Genomic DNA, 20,881 nt, shown 5'->3' on the forward strand with positions numbered 1-20,881 from the left:
TGAAAGCTAATCTAAATTCTCAGCATACAAAAGTATTTAGTATCAAATCCACATGGTACTATGCTAGAAAAATACTTACCCTAAGGCTAACTTATTGAAACCCCCCCTTTTATTCCCTGCTTTTAGACATTGTTTCATATTCCACTGATATCCAGAGAAAAGTAAAACATCTGTTGCTTGGCTTTTACAAGAACGGATTAGTGCTATACCTAATTTTACATAAAAGTATCTTCCTCAAAACTTTGTTGCATTAAATTTAAGTGTGTGCACAAGGATGGATTTATATCTATGCTTGCTTTAAGATGCACTGTGGGAGATCATTATTTATAGCATCCTAGAGACAATTCTTTTTAAAGAAATCCTTTGGAAAAACTGATTTACTTGTTTTCTTACATTCAATTTTTTATATGTTGGATTTTTTTTAAAAGATATTCCAAAAAAGAAAAAATATATATTTTAATATTATAAATTATGACCAAAATAGCTTAGCTTTTTTCTTAGCCTCTAAGCTTCAAAAAAAAAAAAAAATACTTCCATTCCTAAACAAATATTTTTTCCTATGAACCTATGTCCTTACCATCTTTCAGTCACCTGTGTTATTTGGAAATTTCTAGTTAGGAAGACACCAAGACAACAAATGACTGTTTTATATCTTCAGCTCCATTTTAGCCTTCCTGTATTCACACCCCAGATGTTCCAGATTCTTATCCACAAAGTGATTATGGTCCAGTACTGAATCAGATTTGTAACAAACATCCACTGGGATCCTTTGACCTATCATTGATAGGCAGAGCCAATATATGTCTTCTAGCTCACTGAATCCTTTCACCTTACCTTAGGGACTCTCCACGACGCTACATGCTTAGAAGCTTTCTTTTGCAAATGACAAAAATGAATGGAAAATTATTTCAGAATGGAAAAATGGAAGCCCAAGCCATTACACAGTGTCTAAAAGCTTCCCTACCTCTATCACCTTAGTGCCAAACATTCTCTAACATGTGTACTCTTTTTTAAAGGTTTTAAGTCTTATAATCTCTAATTTTATCTAATTACTGACGTGTACCATTTATATTAATACTCTAGTATATCCAGCCACAGGATAGCATAAAACTTCTAAAAGTGATCTACAATAGTCTAGAAACCACTGTGATTCGTTTTTTCTAGTTTTTCAGAAAAATAAAGCTAATAAAATGAAACTTCTAATAAGCAGACTTTCTTCTAAATATTATCATATCAAAATGAATCTCTAACAGCAGTCATACAATCATTTATAAATAAGATACAGACTCTTTTTCTTTCTTCCTAACAGGCAATAGCATGTCATTTTCTCCTTTTTTGCTATTGGTCTTAAAATGTTTTTCTTTTCAAAAAAATAAAGTGTTTTCAAAGAGAAAAGAAAAAAATTACAAAGTACAATATTTTTATGCTACAAGCTACACAAAAATCTGTCACCATTTGTTACAATTCTAGTCGTCAGTAAGGTACTTTCTTTCAATGTACCACTCAAAAATCAATTATATCAACTCTTTTGTATAGAGGAGCAACACACCTTTCAGGCAACTAGTATTAATGAGTAGACATGACTATAGAATCTCCATCTGTTTCTCTGACAAAGCTGTGGCTAGTCTCTCATTGAAATTCCATTAATCTGGTGTACCAAGGTCCAATGCGAAAAATCAAAACTCCATCTAACCCTTTATCAGCTCACAATAACCTACAAGTGAACTCTGCCTGTTAGCATGCAGCAAGTTATGATTTTGCTATCAATCAGGCAGTTGGCCAATAAAGAAAAAAAAGGCAAGCTGCAAACAGCACGTCTGGCAGGGTTTGGAGACTTTGTTTTGTTTTCTGTTTTCATCCCTATTCAATTTCTATAGGGTGTCTGGACCATGTGAGATTATGCATTATTCTCCTTGGCTGTGATTTAATTGCTACCAGCAATCAAGTCGAAGCATCACTGAAGTGTGCTTGAATTTCATTAGAAGATATAACTTATGCTACTTTCCTACAGTACCTAATAAACCATAAAGAAACCAAAACACATATGGCTTGAGGGAATAACTGGAAAATTAGGTGGCCATTTGGGAACTGAGTGAACTTTTGAACCAGAGGAACAGAGAAAAAGAAATATTAAAGCGAAAGACAGACTTAGAATACACATAGAGATGTGCAGGTCTGACCTTTTCAGCACCTTGAAAATTACATTAGCATTATGAAAAATACATATCATGTTCAGAGTTTAGAATCCATCAAAGTTCAGATACTTTGTTAGTGCCTACCATAAGGTAAAAGTCAAAAGGACAAAACAACAATCCGATGGACAAAAGGCCTTTTGGTGACCTGTGCTAACTTGGTTATAGTTATTGTTAAATGCATTATCTTTTTTGTAATTAATATATCATGAGACTTAGGACACATAATGAAGGAAAATTTATTCTGCAAAGGAAAGAAAACACACAAAAAAAATCCAAGTTACAGAGAAAAAAACTGAAATGAGTTGATATTTTAGAATGAAAATTAAAAATCCAAGTGGTAGTTTGCAAATTATAATAATGTTCTTAAAAGAAAATGTTAACTATCAAAAATAATACTATTTATATAACAAAAATGAATACTAAAGGTTAAATTTTTGATCTGCTCATGAATTGCTTAAATGTTAATGAATATGCATTGATATTTAACAAAAGTGGATGTTATAGAACAATTTCAAATATCAATAAAATTACATTTTAGCAACAAATGTTTTTCATAATATTAATTTCCTTTATATTTGATTGTGAAAACATGTAAGCTATTTTCTCTTAAAAAGGAAAACACAATAATAATGTAAGTGCACTATAATTTAATAATAATTCACTTTTTCTAACAAATTTCTAGCTCTCAGAATAATTATTGGACTTTTTTTAGATTATAATTTTTTAAGAATGCATTTAACACTACCTTATACATCAAAATATTTACATTATTTTGAGAAACTCTGAGCATATATATTCTATAAAAATATTGCTTATGTATATTCTCCTAAGTAAAAATATCCTGCCCTCTAAAAAGTACAACTTAAATAATAATTCCACCGTTTTGTCTGAAAATATTACTTCAGAAATTATAAACATTTTCTAGTAGACATGCTCTTGAAGATGAGGTTAGAAAGGGTAATAATCCTCCTCTGTTTTGGACAGTAAGTGTGAGTGAAGAGAAATGTGCATCTTTTTAAAAGACAGAGAATACAAAAGGAAAAAAAAATAGAAAATTTAAAAATAGAAATTAAATGTTTGCCAAAGTGTAAAATTCAACATGAAACAGATACGATTATTATTGCTACACTTTATACAAAGTTCTGGATATTAAAAAAAGATTGTTTTGTTCTGAAACAGTGGTTAGAATGTTTATCACTTATGCATGTACTTGACTTATCCCTGTTCTGCAATAGACATAATTTTATACCTCATAAAAGCAATTTATGTTTCCAAAGGGAATAATCTAGATAACATAAAATGTGGAGTGCTCTGTTGCAGGAAGCATATTTTCATTCAGCAATTGTATTTAGAGATGGAACTGCACAGTTTGATCATCATATAGTGGCAGAAGGCATTATTCATTTCTATGTCTATGTGAAACTTTGAGTGCCACAAATTAATATGCATGGCTAATTTATCGATACACACTCTTAATTTACAACTATACATCAACTTTATAAGGGTTCTATAATACAGATGCACTCAACAGCTATAACAGAAAAAAACACATGCTACGTGAAAGACAAGTTTCATAACTTTGGCAACATTCAAGAGCTTTTAGAAATTACGAAGATATAAACAATCAACTAACTTTATTACTAATTCAGTTAATACAAAACACTATAATATTACTGCATAATGAGGGGCATTTTTAAGTGACAATCAAAAAAATGAAAACGTGTATTAAAAGAAGCATTTGATAAAAACCTGTCTCAATGTGAGAAAGCAGTGTAGGAATAATTGATTTAATATTTTATGAACTCGTTTTGTATAAAGTTTTCAGAAAAAAATAGATCAAAACCCTTTTTCATTATTTATAAAATAAATAATACAACAAGCCATTAAGTAGCACAATAAAATTAAACAAGAATCTGATAATATTAAACTAACCAACAAACTGTTACTAATACCATTCATATAATGATGCGAGCACTCTCCTAAAATTATAGTAAAGAAAATTTCCTAGAAAAAGAAGCAATTACATATTTAGGAAAACCTCACTGGAACCACTAGAGAGAGCTCTTCTGTTCCTTAAAAGGTTTTGGTAAAGGTAAGTTAACTGAGCTTCTATGTGATTCTGCTTCCAGATAAGACCACCACCTCTACACATGGCATCGTTTTGTGTGAAAGTGCCAAAAGGTGTGTTCTTTTGCATCTCACGGCACACTCGAACCTATAGTTAACCTTTTGCAGCACACTTGAATTATGCTGATCAAAACAAGGGTTAAAAAAAAAAAGAACATACTGTGCTTTGCATTTCTTCGGAAAATAATTTAATTAATGATCTTTACAATTTTCACGGCACACCAGAGTGCCTCAGTCACACTGGTTGAAAATCACTGTTCCATAAGAAAATGTCACATACCATCAGAGGGAGCTTCATCATCTTTATCATAGCGTTCTGAGGCTAATGAAATAGTGTCTGCAGCTCCACCAAAAGGATCGTCGTATTCCTCCCCATCTTCCACATCACCTGTAAACAAATCAGAGAAATGCCTTTTATAATTTAGCCACTTGAAACAGTGTTAATTTTTTAGAAGAGCTAGAGTTTACTATTAAATTTAGTCACGGTTAAGGAAAAGCAAAGCAAACTTTCTGAACTAAGGATAAACAGGCTCTATTTCAGTTTATATACATTGTAACTTAGATAAAGAGTGAAGAGTTTTTGAAGGGCAGTACAATCGCACATTTGAGACCCAAAAGGATACAGTCCCCAAATTAAGGTGGATGCAACAAAAATTATTCAAAAAGTAGAGCAGGGTTAAACAGGATGAATCTAAAACAAACAAAACACCAAAACAGCAATAATGCAAAACAGAAAACAAAGCAGAGAAAATAACTCAATAATTCCATTTACCTACTCTATACTTGGAAAAATTATAATAAATTAATTTGAAGCATCTTGTGTTTTCATTAAAAATCACAGGATTACATTAGAGTAAATTAAAAATACTCAGTTGCATTTTCCAGAGTAGGAATCTTTTGTGGGGAAAACTGCTGTACAATTTATACAATCCTTTCAAATTTAAACAAGGTAATTTACAAACTAGACCCCTTTAATTTTATTCAGTGGTATGTTACCATTTTTTTTTAATGTCTTGTCCAGTTTTCCTACTTGGTTTTCAAATCTTAAATTGGTCGGTTGGGTATTTTATTGTTTAAGAAGACTTTGTAGGAGCAGCGCCCATGGCTCAAAGGAGTAGGGCGCTGGCCCCATATGCTGGAGGTGGCAGGTTCAAACCCAGCTCCAGCCAAAAAAAAAAAAAAGAGAGAGAGAGAAGACTTTGTAGTTAAGTGAATATACAGATTTTTTCCATGACTCAGTTAAAATAATTTTTAAAAAAATATTGAATCTAGAAATACTGAATACTAATATTTGTTGGCCCAATTACATATAAGCACTCATTCTTCACCCAGATTCAAGAACAAAGAAAAATGTATGCCTAATACTATACCAAATATTTTACTGTTACCCACAGTGACAGCTTGAGACTCTGCCTCAAAAAAAAAAAAAAAAAAAAATTCAAGTTACCTGTTAACAGTTCAAAAGAAAAACAACCACTTCAGGGATTATTCGAAAAACATGGTGAAAACCTGAACAGGAAACCTACAGTACCCATGGTAAACTCTTGAACTACAGTTCTTGGGCAGATCCATATTAAAGCTACTGCTGTCTCCAAAGGGATATCTATATCTTCTGACATCCATTTGGTGGGTGTCACACACACCCCCCCGCCATTTGTCACATTTTTAGTAGAGAAAATAGCCTCTTTCAAGACAGCACGGTCAAAATAATTTTTAAAATTAAATGTTCATCTGTTTCTTTATAATTTTGCTATTTCTCAAGCCATCGTCCTTATCCTAAAAAAAAAATAAAGATAGGAACATCTCTCATTAAAGCGATAAAGGGCAGAACACGAACATGGCTATATTGTCCTTAGTGATTCCACCACTAAGGTGTACTCAATGTGGTGATGTTTCTTCCCCAATTAAAGTTCTAAAGAACGTGTAAATACTACTCATTCTTTAGATCTTAATTTATCTTTTGCAATTTCAGAGTACTTCTCAGAACATTCAGTGATCACTAAGTATATTTCTCTCATTAAGAGTTCTCTGATTTCAAATATAAGGTAAGAAAGAACCTCATAAGGTGCTAGTAAAAGTATTGTCAGCATGTTATGACAGTTCATGGAATGTGTAGTATTAGAGATCAAGAAATTCTCAGTAATTCTTAGTTGCTAGAGTATCCTTATATTCTTAATGGAGTAAGGATTCTGATGGTATGAATTTTCTAAGGAAATTTTATATCAGACACTAAAATATAAATCTTACTATAAAAATACATATTAGGATATAGAATACTTCAAAAAACATCACTAGAACTTAGCACTTAGAATATTGTTGTTATGGCCTAAAAAAAAAACAAAAAACAGTAAAACCAAAGAATATATAGAAAGGATTCTGAAAAAATTTGGATACTCAGGCTTAAATCTATTAAACTCTATGTGGAAACAAACAGAAAATATCAAAACTTAAAGGTCCCAAAAATCAGAAATAGTTTATTATACTTTAATAATATCCATTACACAGTTTTATGTGTATATATACACATATACACAGAGAAGCACATACAAATCTATTTTCAATAAATGTATGTTTACATATATATATATTACACATATAAATAGAGCAAAATGATCATTATTAAAGCAAGGAACTCAATAATACATAACATGAATTGAGAATATTACTCTACACAAATTGGCTACTAACATATTAAAGACCTCTGTCACTTTTTAAAAAATACTTTTTCAGATTTTGTATTGAAGTGAAATTGTCTTTAACTTACCTACTCTAAGAACTTCAGTTCATTGCAAGTATTTTTAAACATCACTGTGATATTTAGATTTATCTAAGATAAAATAGATTAAGTACTGCTATTGGCCTCATTTCTTCCTTATTTTCCCCCCCTAAATCCTTTGAATTAACTCAGAAAGTAAAACATCTATATGGTATCTGTACAAGACTATTCCCTTTTTAACCTGCATTAAGTTGAAAGGAAAAAACATTTTCAACCTGGTCCTTTTCTTCTCATTGTTGTTCCAATAATGATCCATTCCTTTTCCTACCACCACCACCTCCCAATTTTTTTTCAACCCAATAAAGAATAAAAGCTGCAGCCTTATGAAGAGCTCTGCCTGAACACAGGGGTCGCTGTTGAGTAGTACAAAGCATTTTTTCCTCCCTAGGGACTCAGTATTTGCAGCTATACCTGCAAAGTCTTCTATAAATTAAAAGGAAAATGTTCAGCTTGTGTTTATGTTATAGAAAGCTGAACTCCCAATCAACAATGGGCATCAGGTAAACGTACCCAATACAATTTACAGACATAATTGAAAGCATTACAGCCTAATCAGACATCTAAAAGGAAACCATGCTCAAATGAAATGTCTACAGAATCATTAGTTGGCAGCCATTCTATTACAATCACACATAATGTCAGTGGAGCCTTGAGCCTGTGCCAATGACAACAGCATAAATTTTGCATCTCATTTCTGTGGTCATAAAATTAATGATCAGTTTAAAAATACTTCTTTGTAAAAGTTATTGCGCAAAGAAAAGACATGAATGTGTCCCTGTTATGTACTCACAAGGATAATTATGGGGTTGTTGCTCATTAATACAGTTTCTTGTTTCCCTAGAAAAGCATTTGATTTATCCCACAACTTTCAGAAGTTTAATTAACAATACAAAGTTAACAGTCTAAAAGACAATGATCCAAGACCTCCCTTGCTATCATTTCAGTAGCAATAGCAACTTAAATATCACAGCAAAATCAAGGTTTAATCACACCACACCAGCCTATTTCTCTAAAAATCATTTTTAAATTCACGATAGTCAGGTTCAAGTCACTATTACCCATTCTTTTTTAAATGGCTCATTATCAATTAACATTTTCCTAATTGACTAGAGACACAGCCCAATAGCAATAGAAAAGTCCTGATCTCTACCACCACTGAAGGTGGTTTACCCAATTTACTGCTTGTTTTGGCAAAGCGGTGCTATTTTAAACAAAAGTCAGATAAAAATTAAACATTATAATATCCAGGGTGAACATCCCTAATCCAAAAACTCCAAAATCTAAAATGCTCCAAAACCTTTTGAGTACTGACATGATGCCACAGTAGAAAACTCCACACCTGACACCTTTGCTTTCTGATGGCTCAATGCATACAAACTATTAAAAATATTGTAAAACATTATCTTCAGACTACGTGTATAAGGTGTATGTGAAACAAATGAATTTCACGTTTAGACTTGGGTCCTATCCCCAAGATATCTCACTAGGTATATGCAAATATTCCAAAATCCAAAACAACTCTGCTCTCAAGCATTTTGAATAAGAATACTACTCAACCTATACCTAAAATTTAGATGCTATTTCCTCTTACAGTGCAAACTTAGAGGGGAAAAATTACTCTAGTGAAAACAAATTAATTTCTAAGTCTCTACTTGGTTCACTTGTCCAAACAGAACTAAGCCTTTAACTTGTCATTTTTTTAAGCCTATTCCAAAAGTTGTACTATTGTCCTTTCCTAAGGGAAGTTTAATTCCTTAGATTTTTGAATCACCAAAAGTAAAAAGATTCTCCTCACAATTCTTCCACAATAAGAGGACTAATTTACAGCATGCAAATAGTAAAGACAAATTCTTGCACCAAACTGAGGCAGAGCTTTAAAATCAGGATACCAGACATGTGTCTTTTTATATTTTCAATCACAACTAAAAGTTTTCCATGCAGAAATACTATATATTTCTGAAGAATTATCTCTATGTATTTCATATTTTGTGTTGTCATATCTTTAAGCCTCTAATTGTTAGTAGTATACAATGGATATTTGTATATTAACTTAAAAATAATAGAATAATGGCAAATATTAAAAATAAAATAAGGATACATTCTTCAAACACTGCCTCTGAAATATATACTAATACTACAGGTTCCAGCGTCTCAGATGTGCTAATGTATTTGTACAAAGCCAGGAGTAGGAATGGGTGGTGGGAAAAAAAAAAAGTTGTGAGTTATTTGCTCAGATTTCACTGCAGTCTAACTTTTAGCAGAAAATGCACTATTACAAAGGTTAAAGAAAAGGAAATTAAACATCATCTAAACTTTGAAGTTTTCTGCTATTCTTAAGGATTCCATTATCACAAACAAAAATGGATCACTTCTTACCTAATATTACAGCTATTTAAAAAAAGTAATTTATCCCATTAACAAATTATGAAATAACAGCAAGAAGGTCAAAGGAAATTGCTTTCTAAGGAAATCTATGCATATTTAACGGTGTCTCAAAGACAAAAATCTAAAAACTTTTTACAAGCAAAGAAAAAAGATTTTATGGAATAAAGTGAGAACTTTTTTACTGTAGTACATGAAGCAAAATATTCTCTTGAAATATTTGTCTCATGCCAACATATATGCCCTTTTTAAATAATTTATAATATCCCCCCAAATTATTTCAAAACTGTAAGCTGAGATTAACTTAAATCTTCTAGATGAATGAAGCTGTGTCTGAGAATATGCATTAACAGTTACTGAACACCTACTGTGTGTCATGCTCGAGTATTTTCACATTGTCTTATTTCAATAAATCATTCTATAAAGAAATCAATCACATCCAAACCATCACTGGAATAAAAGAAGACTAATACAGGGTAAAAATACAACTGTAAGTAAAATTTTTTTATCATGTACTTTATACAAATATATATATATATTTATATAAACTATACAGAAAATTCTAGTTAATATTCAGTAAGTCTTTATTCAAATAACAATATACTGTTATTGTAAAAAATTATTTTAAATCATATTTAAGAGGTTTATGACCTTGCTATGTGTCAGAGAATAATTATAAAATAATAACATAGCATAATTCCAGTGCAGGGAGCCTGTGTTCAGGAGGATACTTTATGGTACTATGCTATACTGTAAGTAAAAAATTAGGGTTAAAGTCATGCTGTCATGTGTAATATTTTGAAAGATATAAGAAAGAACTCTTCTATTGTAGACGAAACAGGCAATATTTTAAATGAATAATAAGATGTAGTTGATTAGATTCAAATCTTCCAAGGAATTTAGAAAATCAACCAATAATTTACTCTGAAGTTGTAATTCGTCATTCCTCCCCAGTAGAAAATCTAGACTCTAGTAGAAAATCTAGATCTATTTAATCTTTAAAGAAACAAGAAGAGAAGCTATAAAGCAACAGCTTTCTATGGAAATGCATATAAATAACAAGTGGAAAGTCAGCTAATGAAAAGCTTCAATGTCTGGGAGCCACTGTAATAAAGTAAGTTTCTACACTTTTCTCGCCCCCACCCAAAAAAGGAAATACAAAATAAGTCTTCTAGGATCTGTGCACCTTAATATTTTAATTCAATTAATTTTAAGAACTAAAATACCATATGCTGTAAATTCTGTATTGTTAAATCTCAAGATGAGAGATTAGAGTGCAAAGGGGGAGGATATGGAAAGGAAGGAGGGAGGAGAGACGCCTGTGTACATTAGAGAAATTAATAGCTGACTTACTAGAAAGGAATGGATCTGAATAAACTCATTTTATTTAAGAACTCTCAACCTGGTCCATTTTTCTCCTGACAATAATATTAAAATGGTACTTAACTGTCATTAAAAAAATAGACTATGTAAATCAAATAGAGATACAGAGGTAAAAAGGAGGGAAACAGCTTCTGTTCAGTTCACTGTGACCCTAGGTTGATAAGAGAGAGAGACAGAGAGAGCGAGAACAGGAAAATAGACAAAAGGAATTCTGCCTAGATCTCCTTAGATGAACAGAATCCAAAAGCTCCAGGGGAAAATGTCCAAGGGGGAGCAAGGCAGCAGCAGCATCACATCATACTTAGAACTGAATTCACTCAATGTGGAGATCTCTAATAAGTTCCTATTTTTTTTATTTAATTTAATTTTTTTTTTTTTTTTAGAGACAGAGTCTCATTTTATCACCCTCAGTAGAGTGCTGGGGCATCACAGCTCACAGCAACCTCCAACTCCTGAGGTGATTCTCTTGCCTCAGCATCAGGAGTAGCTGGGACTACAGGCACCTGCCACAAGGCTTGGCTATTTCTTGTTGCAGTTTGGCCAGGGCCGGGTTCGAACCTGCCACCTTGGTGGTATATGGGGCTGGCACCCTACTCACTGAGCCACAGGCACCACCCATAAGTTCCTATTTTTAAAAGAGATGTACCATATTTTAAATAATTACCTTGAAACTAGTAAGAAGGTACCTTTTACTATGCCTAATAAACTATAGGAATAGTCTTTTTAGAACAAAGCTGAATATACTTTGAGGGTACAATCACATAAAATTACTCAGCTTCCCATATTTCTCTAAGGTAATGCACTTAAATTATCTACAGGTTTATTTCTGAATAAACAGGCACTCTGGGTGATTAGTTAACTCCATACAGCCAGATTGAGCTACAAATGACTTATTCAGAGAGAAAATGATTATGGGGGATCTCTGAATTCCACATTATTTGAACTCTTATTTTAGGCTCATTTTTTAATTTCTATAAAATACCACACAAACTTCCATTCTCTTTGGAGACAAAGAATATATTACCACAGTAATGTAATTTTAATATCCACACACCTGAACAAGTTCTAAAACAGAATACCAAAGGGAAAGTTCCTACACTATTAGTAACCATACTCAATTATACAATGAATTTTATATTATTATGTATTTTTCAGCTTAAAAAACAATATTTTTAGACAGTCTCACTTTTTCACCCCCAGTAGAGTGCTGTGATATCCATAGCTCACAGCAACCTCAAACTCTTGGGCTCAAGTGATTCTCTTGCCTCAGCCTTCCGAGTAGCTGGGACTACAGGAACCTGCCACAACACACAGACAGCTATTTTTAAAGACGAGGTCTTGCTCTAGCTCAGGTTGGTCTCCAACTCGTGAGCTCAGGCAATCCACCAGCCTCAGCCTCCTAGAGTACTAGGATTAGAGGAGTGAGCCACCGTACTGTGCTCTTTTAGCCTAAAATTTTTAAATGTACAATAAGTAAGTCACAATGCACATTCTGTAAGTAATCACTGGAACAAAATATGACTTTTAAGAAGAGAAGGACAGAGCCAGGCATGGTGGCTCACACCTGTAATCCTAGCACTATGGGAGGCCGAGGTGGTGGACTGCTTGAGCTCAAGAGTTAGAGACCAGCCTGAGCAAGAGTAAGACCCTGTCTCTACTTAAAAAAATAGAAAGGAAAAAAAAAAAAAAAACTGAAGCAAGAGGATCACTTGAGCCCAAGAGTTGGACATTGCTGTGGGCTATGATGCCACGACACTCTACTGAAGGTGAAAGCTTGAGACTCTGTTTCAAAAAAAAAAAGAATCTGATTATCAAGTATTCCAAAAATAGTGTATACATAATAAATGTGATAATTAAAATAAATAAATTCATTTCTATATTCAAGCAAGCAAATGAAACATGATTAAACCTAAGGATTTATTGTAGAGTACCAAAAAGTGGGTACTTGTGGGGAAGACGAGTTTCCTGCTCTTTAAGTGTTAAAAATCTTAATATGGAAAAAAAAAATCTCTCTTCATCACCTTCAATTACACCAATCTTAACTATTAAATGTGAAAAGAAACCAAGACTCCTCTCAACTGATTTTAGGTTTGTCTGGTTAAATAATCAGTTTATTGAAACTAACTGTCATTACCTTCTGACTTATCTATTGGTACAATTACAAGTTACTCTGTGGGATCTGCTAACCTTAGTTAGAAGATGTCACCCTGTGTCTTCCTCAAACTCAGACTCTAGCTCCATGTAGGTTAACTGACATCATACTGTGACCTCTCACACAGCATCTGCAAGCTGTAGGTCATGACTTATGAATCAGCATCAGGGAAGTGAGGGCCATACCCAGCTTCCCTTACATGAAGACATGAAGGAGTAGGATCTTCCTACACCTTTCTTGATCTGGTTTTCAGTGTACTAAGCAGCTATCGCTCAAGTCTAAGGGAAGACAATTGTGTTACCAGCACTCTCACATACTTCCAAAACATGAAACTGAATTCCCCTCTTAATAAATTTCTGTGGTACATCTTATTTCAAAAGAACCACAAGGAAAACAAACACCAACATTTGAAAATGATTTTATTCATGTTCTCAAACAACAATGTATACTGTTTTAAAAAACATTACCTGTAAATATTTAGCCCTAGGCCCTCCTGTTCCCATCACTACTATAAAATAATCTCTACAGTGTTAAATGCTGTTGGGTTAATATCTCAGATCTGCTTCACTGAATTACTCCATGTGTAACTGAAGGTACACCTTCCCTAACAAACGTCTGCCATGATGTACTCTACACAAAACCTGAAAATGCTAAATACTTATAATAAGACTTCTGCACCCAAAGACTGTGCAGAGCAGATTGTGGATATGCTTTTTAATTTTTTTTCTCAGCAGGGGGAGCTAGAACTCTCATCTTGAGGGTCTAAGTATACAATACGGAAATTTAAATTTTGATTCCAACTATTAAATTTCAATATGTGTGGAGTAGTCCCCTGAAAATCTTCACAGAGAAAAAGAAATTTCAAGTGTGACAAACATAAATATTTACCTTTGCCTTGAAATTCCTGAAGGTAACTGTAAAATAAAGAACATTGTATTTTTAAATGAGGTTGAAATATCAAAACAAGGTCTAATCAAGTGGTAATACTTCAAATCCAAAATCTATATTATAAATATATACCTAGAGTAAAAACCATTTCCTGTCCTGCAATGACAATTCCAAATGCTTAGAAATGTATAACAAAATTATTTTTAAAGATCTAAATACAGTAGCAAAATGAGGAAATATCTTTAATACCTACAATATGTATTACATTTATTCATTTAAAATAGAAACAATTAAAAGAATTCTCTTTTTCAGTGTCTAAGGTATGTTCCATATTTATATTAAAATCCTCCAGCTACCTAAGTCTTATCATTTAAGCCAAATATAACCCTGGTTAATCAAAGTAAACAGATTTTGCCAGAATGCTTAGCTAAATACATAATTAAGAACCCTCATAAAAAGCATATTATGACAAACATTTCTGTATTTTAAAACTATTATAGTAAATATATACCTTTGTCCTTTAAAGTACTTAACAATGATTAAGTTAGAATAAAAAATTTACCTCCATGTTAATCAATTCCTTATTAAAATATTACACAATTGCTTCTAAGTAAGAAATCAGTAACAAAAGGAGAGTGACTTACATAGACTTTACATCTTTTATCTTCTTAATAAGGAATTCTCTCTTTTCCTTTGCTTTCTTGGATAAATTTTCCCCTCTCAGTATGTCCGCTACAAATGTTTCAACATCTAAACCATGAAATATAAGAAACAGGATACAAATTACAAAAAGAATCATTTTGTGCCTCTGTGTGTGTGTAGACAAATCGGATAATGATTGTTTCTACACATAAGTGTTAATATCTGTATAATTTGTTATAATTATTTATCAATCCAAAGCATAACAGTAAAAGTATGTTTCAAATACAAAGTTGGACAAACCTGTTCATCACTTATCTAATAAAATTTGTATGCTCTACCTATGTTTAGCATAACAAAGGCTATTTGGATATCTGGCATCATGGAACCAGAAAGCAGCACATGAGTTTTTATAAACTATGGTGCCCTACAGAACAAAACAAATTATCTTCTATAAAAGCAGACACCAAGCTTTTATGCATATGTTACTATCATTTTATGGCATTTTATAAGTTCCTGAATAAACAGCTCATTTACAATATTATATCAATATAAGCTAATGTCTTTGGCAAGGGTATTTTTTCCCTAGTGTAGTCCATTTTTAGATATCTGCAATAGGTATATACAATGTTTAAAACTTTAAAGGAAAAAAAAAATTCATTCTTCTAGCCAAGATCTCCAAACCAAGCCCTCACAGTTCCCACCTGCCCCACCCATGCTGGCCACCCCAACAAAGATAACCTGTTGTGTAGTTTTGAGAGCTCTTGCTTCCTGCCTTGTTATATAGAACCATCCATAATATTTCTGAAATAAAGATGTAGCAAAATAGATTTTCACTATGTAAAAATGTACCAAGAAACAAGATTCCTATGGCTTCATAAAACATTCCCTTATACCTTCTTTTTTAAAAAAGTTTGGTAAACGTCTAAATTATCCTGTTGTCAGGCTCCTTCATGTACAATTTCAAGTCCTTGCAGGTTTGATTTTTATAATTCCATTCTTATTGTTCATGAAATATTGTGCAACTTAATTTTATTTTCAGAAATTAAAGCACATTTTGAAATACAGAGGATATCATTAAAAAAATTTTAAGTAGGCATGGTTATAAATTATCCATATTTCATATTGAAAGAGATGTATGTATGCTTTACATAACTTTTTTACATAACTATGTTGTCTCCTAACTCACCTTGATACAAAAATGATATCAAAGTCATATAATGACTCTCAACTGGACTTGCCATTAATAATTTAAACCCTAAAATATGGGATAGAATGTTCATAATTGATTTTAAATTCTCAATTACAAAAGTATCTTGAGCCAATGAGGAAGGTGGATTAAACTGTTATACGTTCATAATAAAAATAAAAAGCTAATTTTTCATTACGTCAATATGACAAGTGAAAGAATTAAAATTTAATCTTGGAATAATTTTTTTGAATAGCTTATGGTTTGAAGTCCATCAGCAACTAATGTGGCAAAAATAATCAAAACGAAATGAAAGCAAAATGTCATAGGCTCTTTTCCTTGAGTTGCTGTGTTTGGAAGAGGGTTACATAGAGACGTAATCCAGAACCAGTGCAAATTAGACACAGGCTTCTAAAGTGAGTTTAAAACAATGAAATTTATGAAGAAGCATGCTCCTCTATGCTCTTTAAATTTTGTATCCACAGGAGCAAGCAATCTTTGGATATTCAGCCATTATCTATAATGGAAAAGACCACTGGCTCCCCTTACAGTAACTCTTCTAAGACAGTGTAATAAGGGAAGAAGTAACATTTTCTACTGCTAATTCTTTCTTCCAATCCGTCTCAATGCTTGGGAGAATCCCTGGCACAATGACTGGTGAAGAGTCTGCTGAATGTTATTTTCACTCACTGTCTTTAGTTCCTTCTTCCTTGAGTATTTAATTGCCTGTTTTACATTTTCATTATGCAATCCAGATTTAAATAAACAGGATCAATTTTCTATCTCTGAAAGCATTAACAACAAATCACCCTCTAAGTTGTTTTCTTTTTAAAAGGTCATTTCGGTCCTATAAAAATTCAGAAAACAAAAAAGACTGCAATACTCTGTATAATATTCCCTAATACCCCCCAAAATGTTTTTAAGATACTGATTCATGCCACCCCTTGATGTGAAAATATTTGTGTGAAGAGTGTGGGACTGTTGGGAAGAACTGGTATCCTTCAAGAGGAGAAGAAATTCAGAGATTGGGTAAGGGAAGAGGTCTACATTTTTAAAGTAGCTTTTTATTAAATGTACTTATTCCTAAGCTTTTTCCAGAAAAAGGTTTAAGACAACTGAACTTACTTAATAAACTTTGACTCTTTTGATAACTATTTCTCGAAGGAGACACGGAGAGAACAGGAACTGCTTTGCTGATTTGGGGGGAGGGAGTTCCCACCCAAACAACGTTAAATTGAAAGCAGTCTCTGCCATAATCTTAGTTTGCTGGTTGTCCACGGACTTGGTTTGTAAGCTTTTAAAATCTAAGTTATTTCTTAAAATCTTCCTTTTGCCCGTTTTTCCCCCGAATCAAAGGAACCCGGCCTCTCACACCGCACAGGAGTGCCTGGATATGCTGGCGATCTTCGCCCGGTGCCTTCGCAACGCAGGGATCCTGCTCCAACCGCAAGGACAGAGAAGCGCCGGACAGAAGTTACCAGGGCTTTCCTGGGAGGTGTTCCAGATCTGCCCTCCAAGAAACGCCGACTCTCCACTCGGGAGTCTTAAACCCCAGGGTTCCCGTCAGACGATCAGAGAGCGGGGAAAGCCGGGTTTGGGGCAGCGCCCTCGCTAGACAAATGGGGCTGGATCTGCGGCTTTGTAGCTCAGAGTCAGGGTAATATTTCAAAAGCAAGCAATAAAAGTCTTGGATGAATCAAGCGCTTCTCTGGCTGGCTGGGAAAGAGATTTGAAGCTTTTTATTGTGCTCTAAACAGCCCTGCAAACGGTAAACTAGCAAGCGTGGTAAACTAACAAGCACGTTAGCCCTCTTCTACCTTCCTCTGGTCTAGGGGGTCAGGGCCCCCAGTTAGTATGTAGATTTCAGTGATTCCTGACTGCCTGTAATTCAGGGAAACACCACAGTTTGATTTCAAGAAAAGGTCAGCTTCGCTTTGCCTCTTGGCCTAGTTTTTAAAATTCCTTTTCCTAGGAAGGAGGGACTCCACTCATACACTCGGGTGCACAGCCGCCACTGGAGAGAGGCAAAGAGGCCCACCAGGTCCTACCAGTGAAGGCGCTGGAAAGGGGACGTCCCAGTGCGCCAGGTCTACCACTCCCATTCCCTGCTGCCGGTCTGCAGCTTACACTTAACTCCATCACTCTGTCCCTCAAGTCATCATCAGGATAGAGTTGGAACGGTGAACTGAGCGTGATGATTTTTGCTCCTGTTAACACCTTAACACTGTCAAGTGTAAACCTTATCTGATGATACAGCTGTAAGGATCTGGGGGAGAAACCTGCTGAAAAAATCAGATTTACAACTGCTATAGATAAATGTTAAGATCTGGGGGAAAAAAATAAAAGATGACATGTTCTGGCTCAGTAATCCTTAAGCAGTTTTAAGTTATTAATAGGAACCTCTCAATAGCCATCAGGACCCCTAAGAAGATGCAAACACTTAACACATCCAGTTACTGAATGGTTGGTACTCGGTTTTTCCTTCTTTTGTGTGTGTGTGTACATACCCTCTAAAAAAACTGCCACCCATTCTTCCTCTAGAGTCTGGTTTTGGGGGCAGGTGTATAGCACAGATGCAGAACCACACAAGTTCAGAAGAGTTCTAAAACTCCTATAAATGATAAACTCTTCACTTCTTAAAGTGGAGTATATAGCACAGGTTCCCAAACTTGAAAAGAGCCGAGGTTTGACCACTTGTCCTCACCATCCCCCACCACTAAACAACCTGGAATGGTACTTGGCAGGCTGAAGGCTGTAAACAAGTCACAAAGGTAACACCCTGTTGTCTTCCTGCTTAACCCCCAACAACCCATTACCTCCCTGCACACACATATACAACACGCCTTCTGTGATGGCCTTGTATAGGAAAGAGGGCAAGAATTGGGCTAAATCTACCATTTGTTCAGCCTCAGATCAGTAAAATAAATGCAAAACCAATCAGCACTCCAAATGGCTTTACCACTTAATTCCACTTCTCTCTTTTTATGAACTGGGCCAGATTTCTCTTTGTATTCACTGAGATGTGCTGTCACCAAATTTAATATGAGAAGGATCCTAGTACAACTTAAGCTGCTTTGGGGGGAGGAGGAAAACATTCTCTTCTTCTCTGTTAAAGCAAGGTATGTTATAAACCAAATAGTTACTGATGAAAACATAAAAATCAATTAAACTGGGCACATGCAGATCAATGGACCCAAAAGCCCAAAGATGGAAAATGGCTAATTGAAAAGTTATTGATTGTTCTAATCAATGTCTTTCCCTTGATTACCTAGCACTTTGTATAGGTTACGGGTGAAGTGTGCACTTCTCAAACATTCAAAAAGAGACATGCTGAACAGGCCCAGGAATTCTTACAGTACAATGGGTAAAACACACATGGGTCTTACAATCTAATCATCCGACAAAATTTTCAAAATTGGCTTTGGAGGCTAAATGATTTATTTTGATAGAAAGCTGAGCTGTTGAAAGATAGGGCTGAACATCTTTCAACCTCTAAAAGATGACTCTTGATAAATAGCAGCTTACAATAATCAAAATCTTTTTACCACACATTTTCAAAAAAACCACAGTGAATAACACATTAGTCTGAGATTTACACTATATTCACTGTTAGGCAGCATCTATTGTAATGTGTTCAGAATGTGATTGAAAAAGAAATGTAAACTCAGTGGAATGAAAAAGATAGACTTGGCTTTAATTGAAAAAGACAAACTAAGTGAATAATGAGTATATAAAACCTAGCCTATGCCACTTTTATCACCCATATATGACACTTAATCTGAAATTTATGAGAGACAACTGAACTGTGTTTCAAATCACCAGAGGCTTTTCCTACTGTGTTGTTTCTACCTTCTTTATAGTAATACTTTAATGCTGGTAACAGCAGAGCTAAACCCACCTGGGATCTTTCATATATTCCTCATTTTTAGTATGTTTATTCTCTTTAAAGAAAACCAGTGATAATTTGGATGAACTATAAAAACAGTGCATCGTATCAAGAGTCTAATTCAGTAATCTGAGATGAAAATACTTTCAACAGGAAGCCATGCAAGAGATGCCCTCCCAAGGAAAAGTCAGATATTATATGCTTAAGAGAAACAGGCAAATAGTTTTCTTAATGACACATCTTAATTCAGCCACATTATATGGCCATAGAAAAATCTCCATCAACTTCTAATCTTTTGATTTACAAACACATTCCTACTTCTAGAAGAGAAAAATCTTAGTGATGTCATAGATTGATTTCGTTTTGAGATTAAATGTTCTCTTTATCAGCTTTATGCTCCTTAGTTATTGCTGCCAAAATGGGGCAGGTTTATCCTTGCTCTGTAGGAAAATCCAGGTGCTAAAGTAGTAGGTGACTAGTGGGGACTCAGTAGGTGGCAGTCTTCCCTTTACATACTTAGCTAATGCCACAGAAGAAAGTTATGGGACACTAGATACACCATAAATAATTCTCTTGGGAAAAATAAAACCAAAATGTTGACCAAATTATAAATGGAACTTGGAAAAGTGGAAATCAAACTGTACTATACTCAAGATTGAAGAAATCCTGCCTCTATTTCTAATGAATTGCATGCTTTATCTAGTAACCCTGAAGGGATTATGGATTATAATATGTGATGGGGGTAAAAAAATCTGAAAATTCCCCAAATGGAAAAATGCAGTATTTCTAATCAAGACAGCCATGTGAACAAAATCTCAAGGTCGCTCTGCAGAAACCATATAAGTACTTTATTTCTTATTTGTTTGGTTTGGTTTGAATATTTCGGAGCACTGACGACCACTGTTTTTTCTTTTAACCTTGGTTTAATTTCTCATTTAGTAAAAAGAAAACAACATCTATTGTTTTGCTGTCCTAAAACAAACGAATGCGAATATCTGGTTTCAAACCACTAACCAATATTCAAAGGGTGGGTAAGCAAATGAAAGGGGACGGAGGCTACTGTTCCTCTCACTTTCTTGCCTGTCTGGGGGAGAAAAACTCACATAAATCAAGATTATTCTTGCTGTTCATCCTAGTCAAAACATTTGGATGTGAGAGAAGATTAAATGGACAAGTTTGGGGATTATCCTTGGATTTTAATTATCCAGGCTAACCCTTTCTTCCACTATAAGGGGGTGGGGGAATGAAAGGTTGCCTATAGTCC

General features: G+C 34.0%; 1 protein-coding gene across 1 annotated transcript in view; it reads right to left on the reverse strand.

The window, feature by feature from the left end:
* The window catches only part of SKAP2 (src kinase associated phosphoprotein 2), a 183,469-nt gene that overhangs the window by 159,279 nt on the left and 3,309 nt on the right, over positions 1-20,881 (reverse strand). The window contains exons 2-4 of the mRNA XM_023512433.1: positions 14,548-14,653; positions 13,904-13,929; positions 4,603-4,710 (exon numbers count right to left, since the gene is read on the reverse strand). Of these exons, the coding sequence (XP_023368201.1) occupies positions 4,603-4,710; positions 13,904-13,929; positions 14,548-14,653 (240 nt within the window). The remainder of the gene's footprint in view (positions 1-4,602; positions 4,711-13,903; positions 13,930-14,547; positions 14,654-20,881) is intronic.

This window comes from Otolemur garnettii, unplaced genomic scaffold (assembly GCF_000181295.1).
Source record: "Otolemur garnettii isolate 467f Iridium unplaced genomic scaffold, OtoGar3 scaffold00028, whole genome shotgun sequence".
Taxonomy (NCBI): Eukaryota; Metazoa; Chordata; class Mammalia; order Primates; family Galagidae; genus Otolemur; species Otolemur garnettii.